This window comes from Phaeoacremonium minimum, assembly GCF_000392275.1.
Source record: "Phaeoacremonium minimum UCRPA7 unplaced genomic scaffold PA7_03_scaffold_254, whole genome shotgun sequence".
NCBI lineage: Eukaryota > Fungi > Ascomycota > Sordariomycetes > Togniniales > Togniniaceae > Phaeoacremonium > Phaeoacremonium minimum.
In genome coordinates, this window is record NW_006921159.1 from 196 (window position 1) to 16,321 (window position 16,126).

The 16,126-nt window shown below is 46.8% G+C and overlaps 1 protein-coding gene across 1 annotated transcript; it reads right to left on the reverse strand.

The window, feature by feature from the left end:
- Positions 1–2,808: 2,808 nt before the first annotated feature.
- UCRPA7_3178 (putative major facilitator superfamily transporter protein) lies at positions 2,809–4,499 on the reverse strand (the record flags this gene model as incomplete). Its single annotated transcript, XM_007915747.1, has 2 exons — positions 2,809–4,260; positions 4,350–4,499. 2 exons carry the CDS (start codon positions 4,497–4,499, stop codon positions 2,809–2,811), a joined length of 1,602 nt encoding a protein of 533 aa, XP_007913938.1.
- Between the last annotated feature and the right edge of the window lie 11,627 nt (positions 4,500–16,126).

A 16,126-nucleotide genomic window follows, 5' to 3' on the forward strand; every position in this document is an offset into this window, starting at 1 on the left:
TTAACGATAAAGTAATTGAGGATTATAAAAGGACAAACGGCATGCTGCTCCCCGTGCATGAAGAAGCATGGTTCGAGACGATGCAGCACCCTATTTAGACTTCAAGCTATTGAAAGAACGCATAGCGTCCTGTAATCTGACTAGACGTTCACCTTACATTGTGCATTTTTGCCAACAGCTGCCCCTGAACTTCCAAGTACCTTTTAGTGATGTTGACGTTATAATTAAATATGTTGCAAGTTGAACCGCAACAGGGTGCTCTGTACTGGAAATCGCTCGCTATCACTTCGAACTATATGCTCCTCGTTTCACACAAACATTAGCTTGAAGATCCGGTAGTTCGTTCTAGTTTACGCGAAAACAGACAGGAAACTTGAAGTCGGACATGTCTTGCGGACATCATTCAAGACAACGAAGGATTCACATTAAACTGTTCCTTTATTCAGACGCCACGTGCTCCTTCGCCACTTAGTCTTCGCCTGTTTTCACCAAAAGCCTTTCTATACTATTCCAAACGTCCTGCATTCTATTATCCAATATGAAGATCATTTGATCCATCAGAGTATTTTCGTGCCGCAAATTCGTGTCAGGTTGAATGGAATTATGATCTTTGAATAAAGAGGAGTAGTGCAACGAGTTAATATATACATCATCCGAGAAAGGACATATTTAGTCCGATCTCGCATCATGCCAACGGGTGGAGTGGATGTCACAAGCTAAAGCTTCTTGTTGACAAGCTTCTCCTCGCGATTTATCCAGCGAGCTTAGATTTAGTGTATAAAGCTAAAGCGGGGGCTGAAATTTGCGTTTGTGAAGGAATTTTGAGACGAAGGACTTACCCTCCTGGGTGAGCGCCGCGTGATTGGACTTGACCGAAATACCCGACGATTGTCCCTCTTACCGAGGTGCGAGGACCACTCCTAGAAAAGTGTGCTTTCGCTTCTACACACAGTTCCATGATGTCCATAATCCTCGATCTACAAGGATCAAAGAGTTGAGAACTACGCGTCCTCAAGAATAATTTTCATGAGTGCAACTGATGCTATTATTTTTATGCAGGAAAACAAAACAAACAGACATATCGCTGGTGGTGTCTTTACCTGTGTGTACAGAACACTCGTGATTGAAAGACCCGGAAGGTGTAGTAATCTATGTCAAGCTTAGAATGGCTCCCTTCAACATGAATATTGCTTGCTCCCATGGGTATAAGATTGGACGACGGGTGAGCGTCTCTTCCACAGCACTTTGTCGCTTCTGGGTCAGTGCGTTTCTGCTATTCGTAATGGAGAGCTGAGGCGTATTAAGCAATGCCGGCAAAGGTGACACTCCTGAGGAGCCTTTACACGGCCTCCCGTCACAATTCAAGTCGTACTGTCGCCAAACATTCTCCAAGACGGTGCATGTGGTAGGGATCGTCTAAGAGCGAGAGTAGTAAGTTGCCAATTAAAGAACTTGATGGTTGAAGAGAATGTAGAAACTCACCCCAAAATTTCTTTGCCACTGAAATGTATGCAAAATATTGAGTACCTGCTTTCGATCCTTCTCTTCAGTGATCGTGCATCCGGCAATGAAGACCGGCCAGATTGGTTGGGCAGCGGTGACGACCTCGAGCGAGCACACCCTCTCAGCTAGTGAAATCATCTGTTCAATATAATCCCAGCATTTCCATCTGCAAGCCGGAATAATCGGAGGGAATCGGAGGGCACAAGTTTCATTTAGGAAAACAAGTGCAGCGAGCCTGTTTGCTTCTGCCGTTGCTGTTATTACTTCAAGAGTATGATCTGGACAGAATTCATATTTGAAAGCGCCTTCGCCAAAGCTCTGGCGAGGGGTTCGACTCGAAACTTATGTGGTTGTGGCGCTAGCTGTGTAAGGTCTTCGAGGTTATTGCATATTATCTTCACCCTTTCAGCAAGTCTACAGTTCTCCTCAGAGCCGTGACCTGCTTTCGAGATATGATAACTGGCCAAGTCGCAGATGTTATTGACCAGAAGAAGGAGGCTGTTGCTGAAGCCTTGATAAGCATCTATCTGATCCAATTTTTTGAGTCGATTGACGGAGAAGTCGAAGTTTAAATAATTGAAGGAAGTCTTTTTGCCTAGAAGCTCTGCGAGATCAGTGCATGTATATTCAATGTGGTCGTGGCACCCTGGCAAGTGGCGAGGCGTAATGTCGGATACAGAATATCTTCGTAATTGAGGTGATGACGCCATGTCCCGAGAAGTCTTGACAGTGCGGCGTTTGAATTTGGCAGTAGATTGTCAACATGAAAGGTTGCCTTGGCCATTATTAAATGGTAGACAAGATACTGCCAGCAAAATTGCACCAGTTTTATAGCATGACTTTGCCTGATTGTCAGCGGCGTCACAACTTCCGCCTATGGCCTTCTCTGCAAACTGGAAAACAATAGACGTGACAAACTTCAAGGGTCTGGACCATTTGCTATGTCTGAAGAGGAAGAGAGAGCTGAGGCCTTCTCGGACCTGACAGACAAGGAGAAGCTCAACTTTCGGTACACCTATTGATGTATTAAAGAAGACTTAGATTGATAGGCCTTTTTAGTCCCGGTTTTACATGTGCCACAGACTATGGAAGAGGAGCTTGGAGGTATAGAACGAGGTAAACAGGCATCGGTAAGCGAAGGTACGGTATCTTGAAAAATATCTTGAGTCTCTGCTTGCTGTGTGTGAAAAGTCATTCATGTAGAATAGCCACCAAACTTGTCAGCAATCTATGATATGAATTCGAAGCAGTGCCCGGATCACGATGCCTTGCACTGCTCGTTATCAATGGCCTCAGCTGTTCTGCTCAGTACACATAGACAAACTCATCATTCTCCCTATCTGTCATATCCAAAAAGGCGTTCTCTCCGAGTACATTCGTGTTCACTGCTTCTTCCTCAACTGGCGCTGCTGCTATAAAGCGAGTATTCATACTATGATCATGAATCTTGCGAGGTTTTCCATTCTGCTCACGACGGTGTTCCTGCACACGGTTGAGGAAGAACAGATTTATCACCTGTAATCCAATGACAGCCATGAGCGTGCAGGCAATCGCCATGACACGAGAGAGACCTGGAAGGTACTTTGGCGCATCCGACGCATTAAATAGAAGAGGTCCGATAATATTGCCCGCCGACGCCCCAGCATTATATAGACTCATGACTGCTGACTTCTTGGTGGTTCCACCTGTGTTGGAAATCAACCAACTCATGATCAGCGGGTTACAGCCAAATAGGAATGCCAGCATGTAGTATGCAGCCAAGAGTCCAGGAATGTTTGAACGGTCAAGGACGTAAAGCATAACGGCACCTGCTAGGACTGGCAGCATGAGCGTGACGAGGACAGGAGACTTGAGGCGGAGTCGGTAGGCAAGCCAAGCGGTAGGGAGAATGACGATGAGCTGGACAAACCCGAAGGGAATGTTCAGCAGAGATGCGATGGCTCCGGTAAATCCAAAGCCCGAAACCACAATAGGGCCGAAGGTGTTGGTGACCGCAGAAGTGGTATTTAGACAGACTCCCATGGCAACGTACAGCCAAGTCTTGGGCTCGAGAAGCACCTCTTTAATCTGCTTCCATTTGAAGTTTCGTGAACCGGTACCAGTCTGATTTGCACGAAGACGTTCAATGGCTTGCAGTTTCTCGTGATCATTGAGAAAGCGGGCCGACGGTATGTCGTTGTCAAGAAGGAACCAGATCAGGGGAACGGAAAAGACTGTGAGTAATCCAACAAAGATGAACTGGATCTGCCATGAATGTAGAGCATTGCTCTTGATTTGGCCCAAACCGTATGACATGGCAGCAGCAAACATGCTGGCCAAACCATTGGTGCCATACCAGCAGGCAATGCGAAGAGGCTGCTCAGCGCGACGGTACCACTGAGCCGTGATAACGGAGAAAAGAGGCAGACAGCCTGCCTCGAACAAGCCAAGGAAGAAACGAGCAGCAAGCAGTCCACTATAGTTGGTAGCAGCCGCCATGCATACCTGAGCAACACCCCAGCCAAAGCAAAGGATGCACATGAGGTAGCGGTGTGGTACCCGCACGATGAGATAGGAAGAAAATGGTTGCCATGCTAACTGGGCAATTGCTGAAATAGAGCTGACCATCGAGTATTGGTTACCTGTCAGGTTTGTATCGGTCCGAAGACCAAAGATGGCTCCATAGCCCAGCACCGATTTGTCGAGAATCTGGAGAAAGTATACCCAGACCAGTACCACGAGAATTGTACGATCCGTCTTTCGGAGAATCCGCTTGTTCTGTCACAAGAAGTGCGTGTCAGTGACTGCAGCGGGTTACAGGAAAGACCATGTATTTATATTAGGGGTGATGGATGGTAATGACATACGTCCTCTTCGGTGAGTTCAATTTGTAGGTCGCCAATGAGCTCAGCAGCGCGGTCACCCTTTACAGGCTGTTTCATCGCCTTGAGCTCGACCTCCTCGCATTGCGAGTTATGCTCCAAGGTAGCTTTGCTGACATCGTTGTCTTGCTCCATTGTTCACAAGGCTAAGGCGTGCGCACGGTTGGATGAGAAGGATAGGAGGTTGGCTAGGTCGGCCTGTTGGTGTAGAGAGTGAGAGACAGGCTTTATAAGGGCTTTCCAAGCCAACGCTCTCCACACTTTTTAGTTTCGTAGGATGCGGAGCCCCCACCGGGGCATACCCATCCCAGTTGAGGAGCCGAGCTTTGAAAGGGTTCCTGATCTCCACGCTCACAACCGTGGGGGTCAGTCAAGACATGCTAACGGCGTAGGAGCAACACAAATTAACAGGTTTGCAACCATTACGTGACTAGGCAAGCTTAGTCCAGAGCCCACGCTTAGGCTCTCTAACTAGAGGCCACTCAGAAAGAGATTTGGGGAATTAGTGAGACCCACAGAAACACATCTAGCATCATCACGAACAAGCACCCCACGGTTTGCAGACGTGACCCGTGCCCCCCTTCCCCACACTCTCCCCCAACCAACCCCACGGAGCTCTAACATGACCCAATTCTCCTTTCCCCATATTCCCCCATCCACAAGCGTAGACCCCCACGAACGTGGATTCTTGGATGAACATACGGAGCCGAATGCAGCTTTACTCCTCCGCCATGGTACTAAACATTCATTCTTAAAGAGTAAAGATTCTCAATATTGAGGGTTATAATACTGTCAAGCTCTTGAATGTTCTGTTTATTACCATAGGTCTATCATTTTCCACAAAGTTAGTGATACCCTTGCCGAACTAGCATTTATTACCCTGGCGGAGGAGTATAAACATGTGGCGATAAGTCGCAAATGGGCCTAAGAGTGGAATCATAGAAGCTGACTAAATTCATGAACTTTCAGGTCTGGATGTCCGATACCACTTTAGTGATAGGATTCCAGGGTGTTTGAAAATATTTCGGTTATATTGAGCAAGTAGGTCAACAGTAGTCAAAGAGCTTGATAGTACTAATTTTGGGAGTGTTGGCGCATGCGATATGCATTGTTCAATGTTATTTGTTCCGCCTTAGGACGGTGTCGACAGCATGTCATGGCCAAGCTGGGACATGGGAATCCGAGCTGGGTCGCTCTTGAGAACGAGGCGATTCATGTGTGTTGCAAGGAAGACTTAGAGTATTCATGAGGAAGCGGTATTTTTGGCTGATTGGGTCGTTCGACCCAGTCTCGGCGTGGGGTCAGAGACTCTTCTAGCGTTGACTGCTAGCGTTTATCGTGCCAGTTGAACTTGCGCGAAAGATAATCTCTATCAAACCTGTCCGCGGGCAAGTCATCGCCAGAGCGAAATACCAGGGGCTGTTTTCTGTACTCGCGAGTGATATACTCATCACTACAGCAATGTGAGTATATTGTATACTTGCTATTCCTATACTCGTCACTGCCGTATCTAGTGTCAATATCACACTCACTAGTGTTATACTCGTGACCAACTACTTGGCTGGCAGTTCTAACCCCCTAACTTGTACTTGTCACTGGTAATAACTTGGATGGAAAATTATATGCTTATAGTCGTCAATGCTAGAGTTTGATGAAGATTTGAAGCTTCTATTATCTTATACTCGTCACCGCTAAGCTGGGTGCAAATTCGATGCTTACACTGGTCGCCACATACGTGCTTGAGGATTCTGCACTCGTAGTCGCTGCGAAGTCTGCGGTCATTTTTGACGCAAGTTGTGTCCCCAATAGAACGGGTGATTGCTATGCACTCCCAGTTGTCGTGAAATTACAAGGCGGCACGTAATTTCTGGGCAGTAGGTTCTACACGAGATATTGATAAGTGATATGGTGCAAGCATGGATCTTCGGAGATCTAGTGCGACCGTATTGGTTTCAGAATTGCTTTTTCGATGCTGCGAACATTAAAACTTTCGCAGTACAAGTCCTTGAGATTAAAACAGTGACAGGACTAAGAACTGTTAGTTTGATTAACTGTATTGCCTACTTTAGGGGCCAAGTTCTGAATCGCTTCGTTTGCTGCGACGACTGTGTAAATCCTGAACCAGGATTCGAGATGGAAGCGAAGCACGAGGGTCCATCCAGTGCAAAAGACATCCGGCTTCTAATAGCGATGAAAGAAACAACTTGTCAGCAACCTATATACACGGTAGACGAGTGCGGCTAACCAGACTGTGTGAGCTCTGGATCTAGAAGCGCTCACTCTGGAAATGGAGATGCTTGACGGTTACTGCTTGACACAAGACAGGTTCGTTACACACATAGATGTGTGGCAAGGGTTACTCATGCTATAATGGCTGATGATTTTACGTTTCTGGTCTACCATGAGAAATCTTCCTTGACCAAACTTTCTGACAGGTGCCATAATTTTTCCGCCTCATTACTTGACACAGCCAATGGATGAGCCATTATACAGATTTGGCAATCCGCTAAGTACGCACCATAATTCTCGTTACCGTCTTTGTTCTCACCTGGTCCTAGCTGAGGATCCAATGCCGCAACTAGGCTAGTCGACGCTCCGGCACCTTGTGTCCTATATGAAAACATCCCTCCCTTGTGCATCTCTGCTATTGCCGCCGATGTTTCGGGTGTAGCATTTCTCCCGAGTTCTGTTTTTATAATACCAGGATGAACAGCCAAGCTTAGGATGCCGTACTTGTCGAAAAGTCTTCTTGTCGCGGCAATGCTGAATAGCACATTCGCGACTTTGCTTTGATTATAGCCCTCTAACGGAACATATGCTTTATTCTCTATGTCGTCTACTCCCCAACGCTTGAGCATGTCGTAATTTGGCTGGTCTGCTTCTGGAAGATCCTTGTTTCTCTTATCAAAATTGATATCGCTCCAGCGCATGCTCGATACCATTGGAGAAGCGGATGATACGTTGATGATCCGAGTCATTCCTCGAGGAGCAGTTTGTGACGCCTTCATTAGCTTCGGCATGATCAAACATGCAAACAAAAAGTGGCCAATGTGATTCGTTGCAAAATGCATCTCGATGCCGTCCTCACTCAGTGTACGCTCGGGAAGCAGCATCACACCTGCGCTGTTCACTATAATGTTAATGGTAGGTACGTCTTGCAAAGCCAGAACCTCAGCAGCCGCACTGCGCACAGACTGTTGGCTCGAAAGATTGATATGGAGAGGACGGTAATCCACATCTGGGAATTTCTTCTGAAGAGCATCAATGCTTTCCTGGATTTTAGACACGCTTCGCCCAGCAATCACGAGATGGCTCGGACGTTGAGAAGCCTGGAGTATTGTCAGTTGCTGTCATCTTTTCGTCGCGTCAAGACTCAGCCTATACAAAAGCCTCGGCGGTCGTGAATCCTATCCCATCACGATTCACTCCGGTAACAATTATTGTCTTGCCTCTTATGCCTTCCGCAAAGGCTGCAGCAACCTCCAGTGCTTCAGTGTGATGATTATATTCTGGATGAGATGTACTGGGCATCTTATAAATGTTCTCAAAGGACAAACTTCTAATTTAACCAGTTTGTGAATGTGTGTAGTAAGGGATAGATAGATGTTGTGAAACGTTGATTTTCAGATGAGAGAAGATTCGCGACTGGACGTGGTCTTTATAATCGCGCTTTTACCTTGTTTAGCTTCTTTGTAGCAGATGGAGCACATGGGCGCTTTACTTGTGCCCTGCTTCACCCCCGACGAAAGTCGCTCAAAACTGAAACATGGACTTACCGGAATTAATCTCGCGAGAGCCGAATGAAGTGTGATTCCTAAACTATCATGAGGGGTTCGATACTCGCAATTCTGCTTTGCTGATGATTTCATCATGCCTCGTGTGGTTTCGAAACAAATAGCCAATCAGAGATTGCACGCCAAATGTGGCAAGCCTTGCCGCCTTATAGCACGCTCTGATTGGACAGCTTTCGATCTTTGCTTGAATTTGACCAATGAGAGATTGATTTCCCCATGAGGTAAGTAACCTCCCATTTGGTTTCTTACACATTTCGAAAATTGGCGCGGGTGGAGGTCAGGGCGCTATTACCTTGCGTTCTCCGATCTACCTCCGTAACTCTTTCAACTTGGTCACGAACTGGAGATCCAGTGTGCCGCAATTGACGATAGCTTACATGTTCAATTCTATTCTTGTGATGTCTCAACTCGACAGCATGTTCAATTATTTATTGTTAAGAGCACTGAAATTCCCAATGGTTTACAATGCAAACTTTGCAAGTGCAATGTATCCAAAATTGGATTCCATTGTCTATACTTTCTCATCCGAGTTGATTTCAACAACCTCCTCAGCTCGAGGTGTATCAAGCCATCTTTCCAGTTGCTCGCCACTTATTTGCTCAAACCTCATGCTCTTCTCCTCGGCTGCAAAGTTTCCTACAAAGCACAAGAGCCAATATACCACACTGCTCAATGTACATGTAAGGAGCCAGCCAACTTGATAGATATGCAGCCACTCCACTGGCACGTTCTCTCCAAAGGTCCGTGCAAACCCGGGGATTGGCAGAACAACAGCAACTACATATGCAACCACTGCCCTCCAGTTGACACCAAGTCTATACCAATATCTACCCTCTGGCGTGTATAGATCGGGTAGATATATGTTTCCTCTGCGACAGACAAGATAATCGGTCAGAAAAATGCCGACGAATGGCCCTAGGAAAATCGAATAGCCGCCGAGGAACTGGAGGAAGCTTGTTGCACTCTTGAGTATTCTCCAAGGGCAAATGATAATACCAAGAATGTAAGATATGTACATTCCTCGCTTAATATTGATGTACCGTGGTAGTAGAACAGTTGAGTCTGCGCCCCATGGGATGACATTCGCTCTGCTCACTGTTAGATGAATCCGAAGGCAATGGTGAAACACACTCACCCTAGATTTGACCCAATAATTGAGAATATAAATCCAAGGGACACAACAGCAACTCCAGCTCTTGCTCCATGAGTAGGATATTTCTCAAGTATAGCCAAGCAGAGATCCCAAGGGTTCCAAATCAATTGTCCCCACCCAGCCCGGATGGCACTGGCCCCGAAGATACCGAGGGTTGCACACAAAGTATTTCCAATAGGAAGAGCGATGAGCTGTGACCATGAAGGCGCAGTCTTGTTGCGGGCATATCGAGCTAAATCTGGCTGGTTCACAATGCTGGTACTTGTCTTGCCCATTACGGAGTTTATTCCACCCAGCATTGCCCAAGCCAGTGTCGACCCCGAAAGAGTGCCAGACTTTTCGAACGTGCCAGCCGATCGCCCTGAGTGACGTGCTTGCAGCATACAAAATACAAACAGTCCAATGACAATTGGGGGCAGGACGATCGATTTGATGGTGAAAAGCAGCCTGACTTTCGGTATAGGTACACTAAGAAGGGGTAATGTCGTGATCCTGTGATTGATGAATGTTTCAGTAAGGACACATATCATGAAACAGTGTCTGAAAGTACTCAGGCTTACCAGAAGACGATCAGGCCAATGACCTGCTGCGCTGTAATGTACTGGCTGGCAGGGATTGAATTCTTCATCTTGGAGAAAGATTCCCCAAATATAGCACTGAAGAGAACGGCTGTGAAGTAGCCTCCCTGTATTAATTGTACGCCAACCCAGATAGTCCCAACAAGCACCCTGGTGAAGACAGGAAACAGGCCACCGTACAAGCCCCATGGAATACGGCAGGCAACCGGGAATCCAAAATGATACGTCGCCGAAGACCTCGAATGCATTACCATACCCACGGCGCCAAGAAAGTGGGACACGAAAATGCAAATAATAGCTTGCCACCATGTCATTCCAAGTGAAACCAGAGAAGAACCAGCAGTCCAGACACCAGTGGAAAAGCCTTGCATACTATTAGCCGCGGCCTGTCAACTGTATGGGATAGGTTCCTACCATAAGACCACCAGAAAGCTGCATAGTCCCACCATCCCCATGTCCAATGACTTTTGGGGCTGATGTCTAGATCTTCATTTGTCCACGGATTCCGATTCTCAAGTCTTCCTTCCGCAGACTCTTTTGTCTCGATTGCGGCCAAAAACGCCTCCTTGCTCGCAAATGCTGCTTTAAACGACTTGATCCGGCGATCCATTTTGTTTGGCGGGCGTCGAACACTAGGTGATGGATTGGCTGTGCAGTACTCTTCAGAGTTCTGCGAAAAGTGCAGAGCAGTCCTTTATTAGGAATAGTTTAGTACTGGTTCGGTCTATCTCCGATCTCGTGGTCGGTGTACGCCGCAAGCTAAAACTTCATATCTTATCATCGCCGGCGACTTATCGACGCCGTTATCTAATCTTTGGCCTGTTATCTTCGAATTATGGTGGTTATCTCTCGGCGGTTGGGTTTATCAGCCCCTAGTTGGCGACACAGTGGAGAAGTTGTGGGTTTAAGAAAGCCGATCTCCACCGACCTGCGGATCATCGTAACCGAAACGCTGTCCTTCAAATAATAACCCTGTGTTGCTACTGGGGTCATCACAAACGTCAAACCGTGATACGTGAGGCCCTATTACAGTGTGCATTGAAGGCTTCTATTCATAGTTTGAAGATAAACATTTCAGCATGGCCCCAGGAGCACTTGTTGAACCCGAACCTACGGAAGTTGTCTTCCATGCGGGCAAGGGGACCCAAAAGCGCGTGGTCCTCAGTGGCAGCGATTTGAAACCGACATTCGATCGTATCCCGACCGTGGACTTTAGCAATGCGACATCTCCAGACCTCGAAGAGAGACGTGCAGTGGCACGCGAAGTACGCGATGCCTTCACTAAAGTCGGCTTTCTCTACGCCATCAACCATGGTATCAGTCCCGACCTGCAAGAGCGAACGACCAATGTCATCAAGGAGTTCTTCGGACAACCTCAAGAAGAGAAGATGAAAATTCATATCAACAAATCACCAACTATCAAAGGGTATGAGGCTTTGCTGGAGACTAGGCTCGATAAGCGAACCCCGGGCGATTTGAAAGAAGCGTTTAGCATCGCCGATGATCCATATGAGCCCGAACAGAATGCTCCTCCAACCCTCGATTTGTCTACGTATCCTCCCCCACCACTAAATCAGTGGCCCGAAAATCCAACTTCATTCCGCAGCACAATTTATGAGTATCGCACGGCAGCCCAGAACTTTGCTTCAACACTGCTCCGCATAATTGCTCTTGCTCTAGACTTGCCGGAGGATTATTTCGACCATATGACGTCCTTCCCAATGGCCGGTATCCGTGCCTTGCACTATCCGCCTCAGCCGACTGCTGCTGATGACACGATTGGAATCGGTGCTCATGCAGATTACTCGTGGATCACACTGGTCAATCAGCTTACAGACACACCAGCGCTCGAAGTTCTCAATGCCAACGGACATTGGATTCCAGCGCCTCCAATCACGGGAAGCTTAGTGGTGAATGTGGGCGACTTTCTTGAGCGCGCCACGAATGACAAGTTCGTCAGCACTGTTCATCGTGTGCGCAACATCAGTGGGAGAGAACGTTATAGCCTTGCATATTTCTTCTCCCCAAGTCAGGATGTGATGATCAAGACTATTCCAACTTGCGTCGCACCTGGAGAAACCGCGAAGTATGAAGATGTCAAAGCTGGAGATTGGCAATTGGAGAGATTGCTGCGAGCAAGAGTAAATCATCCAGCGAGCATTGCTGCACGGCAAAGAGGAGAAATTTAAGTCAAGGATTCATCCCAAGTTAGCATGCGTTTGCAGAAATCGTTTGTGAAGCATTTCCTTAGAATACAATATCCTATGTAGAATTTATCTGTCAGCACTCTGATAGATCGCCCTGAAACAGCCACGGGCGGCGTACACGTAGTGAATAACATCCTAGGCGGAAATGTGTGGGTATCCCGTCGATAACTTTTCCAGTGCAAGACTTTCTCCGTGCACTATGATATATATGACTTCCTGGGGATTTCCGTACTCCATCTACCGCCTCTCTTTTCGCATCAAAACCATTCTGCCAATCTTCGCCGCATATTCCTCTATGCCGTTGCCAGTGTTGCCTCAAACGTTACTGCTGCACCTTGTAGTCGTCACGAGGCGCAGTGGAAAATGGCATCGAAGAATCAAAAGTTGGCGTTCCACACCGTAGTCATTGGAAAACGTACAGAAACGAAGCCACTGGCTGTATGGCTGTATTTGATTGTGTGGGCCATATTTCAGACAGGTGTACCAGTCGTAGGACATCTTACGCTCAACCAGTGCTTGAAGTTCCAGCGCATCAATTTCCGTCGTCTAACTTCCTCCAAGTAGTATTGGTACGTCTTGATCACTCAGCCTTCTTTGACTAGACACAGGAAAATTTTTTCGCGTATATGAATAGGACATACTGCGGAAGTCTTGAGATACGCCGCCATCGTTCAATCTGTGTCAACGGTAGCCAAGATTTTTTCGTTATTGGTATTTAGATTTTGCCATTCATCGAGAAATCATTATGGTCGGTCTTTCATATCAGCCTTGTCTAGTGCAATTCTTAAGGATGACGAGTTGATAGTTTGTCACGTAGCATATATACCACTTCAGATGACTGGTCAGCTGGGAAGATCTTCCTTTTGCTTGATAGCTCATTTGTGACAGAGTTACTTTTTATAGGCTGAGACTAGTAGTCTCATCACTGCGCTTGTTGAAGATTAGAGCTAAAATATTCTTGCAGATGTTCTCTGGCTCGATTACCGCAGACACCAGTGTTGGTGAGCTGAAGCTTGAGTGAAGCATGTTTACCATGTGCTGATGCAAGATGAGGAAATCACCTCCCTTATAATATTAAGTTACTGTGGTCACGTATCTACTCACTAAGCTTTGATGTAGCTTTTGCCTTCATTCTGGCCTCCACAATGCCCTGCCTTATCGATACACCTAGCACAAACAATGTAACATCAACTTCGGAAATCATATAATTTGAATGTGTAATAAATCTACCTTTAGCACTCAAAGGATAATGTCATGAGCTCGAAAAGCCACACCTCAATCCGCCGCCTCGAACCGACGATCGAATCATCCACGGAAACATTACCACGATCGGTCAAGCAGCGCAATCTGGCCATACTGCGTTGTTTTGCACATGATAGATGTTGCTTAAAAAGTATGGTACCATACCTCCCCCGCATATAGCATCCTGTACACAGACATTTACGAGGCGGGGACGTTAATGTCGGCAAGGTATTTGAGGCCAGCGGAAAATGCCCACGAAGCTCTACATGCAGCTTCTCCGGATTGTACCAACAGATTCCGAAGAGTTTTGCCTCAATTTACAGCCCCCAACTACCCCTTTCCCGGAAAATTGCCCCGCATCCCCATAATCTGATACCTAGGTCGGCACTTCTGTAATACAGTATGGCCGCCTGCCGCAACGGCGCCTCTGTAGGGAAGAATCCCGTGTCCATAATTCTCGAAGTATAGAAAGGCTTGGTATCCTTTGTCAAATTATTAGGCGTTGTCAACTCCCGCAGAATCTCATCTGGAATTGTATTGTGCAATGACAACAGCAGACCAAAATGAGTCTAACCGATCTAAAGAACAACTTTGCCCACGAAGATGGACAGCTTACTGACGTCTGGGCTCCCATAATTGCTACATTTGAGGAGTTGAGCGAGGGGATACCAAAGTTTTAGAAAAGAAAAGTGAGTCATCTTTTAGTGATAAAAGAGTTAGGTCTTCTTTTGCGTGGAAACGCTGCTGACTAGTCACGATATCTAGTTGTCCGCAAAATTGACTTCCATCTCATCACGGCCCTTTCGACAGATCTAATATCGCTAATGCTCATCTTGGAAGCTTCCAAGAGGATCTGGGCCTGGGTGATACACAGTATCAAACCGCCGTTGCCATCATGGTAAGCGATTTAATAAGCACACATACATATACATGTAGTATAGAAGCAGCAACATGAGCTAACTAAGCTGTAATAGTTCGCAGGATATTTGCTAGGTCAGGTTCCAAGTATTATTCTTCTGACTCGTGTACGGCCATCTCGATACATCCCGGTTGCTATGGTCATCTGGGGTGGTATATCGCTATGTACTGCCGCCGTTCAAAATACTGCGGGGATCATAGTAGTAGTACGGATTCTTCTTAGATTTGCTGAGTCTCCATTCTTCCCGGCTGCGCTGTGAGTACGCTCAGTGCACTGAACACTCACTCAGGGTGACTAATGAATTGTGAAATCAGACTTCTCATCAGCTCTTGGTATAGACCATCAGAAATTGCGCCACGGGTTGCGCTGGTGTACTGCGGCAACACTGTCGCCAACGGTTTTGGCGGTTTGATAGCTGCCGGTATCCTGGGAGGTCTGGACGGTAAAGGTGGACTGGCAGGATGGCAGTGGTTATACATAACTGAGGGCGCGGGAACAATGATCGCCGCAGTGATCGGCTACATGTTTCTCCCAGACTTCCCAAGGACAGGACGCACCAAGTGGCTCAGTGATCAGGAGCAGCGTTTTGTTGAATGGAGATTGGCATTGGCCGCTAATGACGAGATTGACGAGAACGGCGGTATCCGTGACGCTCTCAGGGACGCTTTTACTCATTCTAGGGCATGGATGTTAGTCGCGATACAAATATGTCAATTGACCTCACAGTCATGGACATACTTCTTCCCTGTAAGTTATATTGCCTTAAAATCACTATGAGGAATGCCAAAGAATCTGATACATGGATCAACAGACCATCGTTGCCACTCTCGGGTACACTAGGGCCATTACGCTGCTTATTACCTGCCCAGTTTATTTTTTTGGCTTTTTACCTCGCTTGGGAATTCATGCTTGGCACGGTACACCAACAAACGCGCAAAACTCATTACCTGGCCACTGCTGGTCGACATTGTGGGCAATGTCTTGGTCATTTCATCCAAATCGACTGCGGTCCGTTACACGGGCATGTATTTATGTGCGCGGGTTCTTATTCGGCATTCAACGTTGTTCAGACATGGATTGCAAGCACCGTTCCTCGTACTCGCACTAAACGAGCCATCGTCTACGCGTTGGTGAACCTGATGGGTAACTCGTCTAACATCTACGGGTCTTATTTTTCCCCCTCAAGTGACGCCCCTAAGTTTCGCAAAGGAGGTATTATCCTCTCATCCTTTGCCGCAGGGGGTATACTTCTTGCGACCTCTCTGGCATTGATCCTTCGTCGTCTCAACAAGAAAGCAATAATGGTGGAGAACCAGACTGGTGTCCGTCAGTACAAGTATCTATACTAGATATGCGACACCACTGTGTCAATTCATCACTGGCAGCATCGAGCTGCACCACTAGACGAGGTACATGGGATCCCTGATTAATGTCCAGAATTCGTTTGCAACAAAGAAGAAAGCGGTTGTTTTAACTTAATATGGAAAGAAAGTGCAAGTCTTGGGCGAAACATGGCCGCCTTACGCACAGCCTCTTCTCCGTCATGCTTGTTCACGGGGGCCCGCCCTCTTCCTCTTTCTGGATAAGGGGGAATCCGTTGTAAAACTGTCTAGGGTATTGATACATAGTTGATTGATAGTGCCTGGAATTAGTTATTTTCAAGCGAGCGTGTGCTTTATAGTGCAAGCATCAAATTAGTAATTGTGGCCATGGGCGTCGTTCTGTGCTCAACTAGGTACGCAAACATAACTACTATACTTTACAAGCGCATAATCCAAGCAGATATCCAAAATCTGAGCGATACGTTGTGAAAATATAAACAGCGGCCCCATTTCTCCTTTGCATTCTGTACAAAAGTTTGTTCATTGC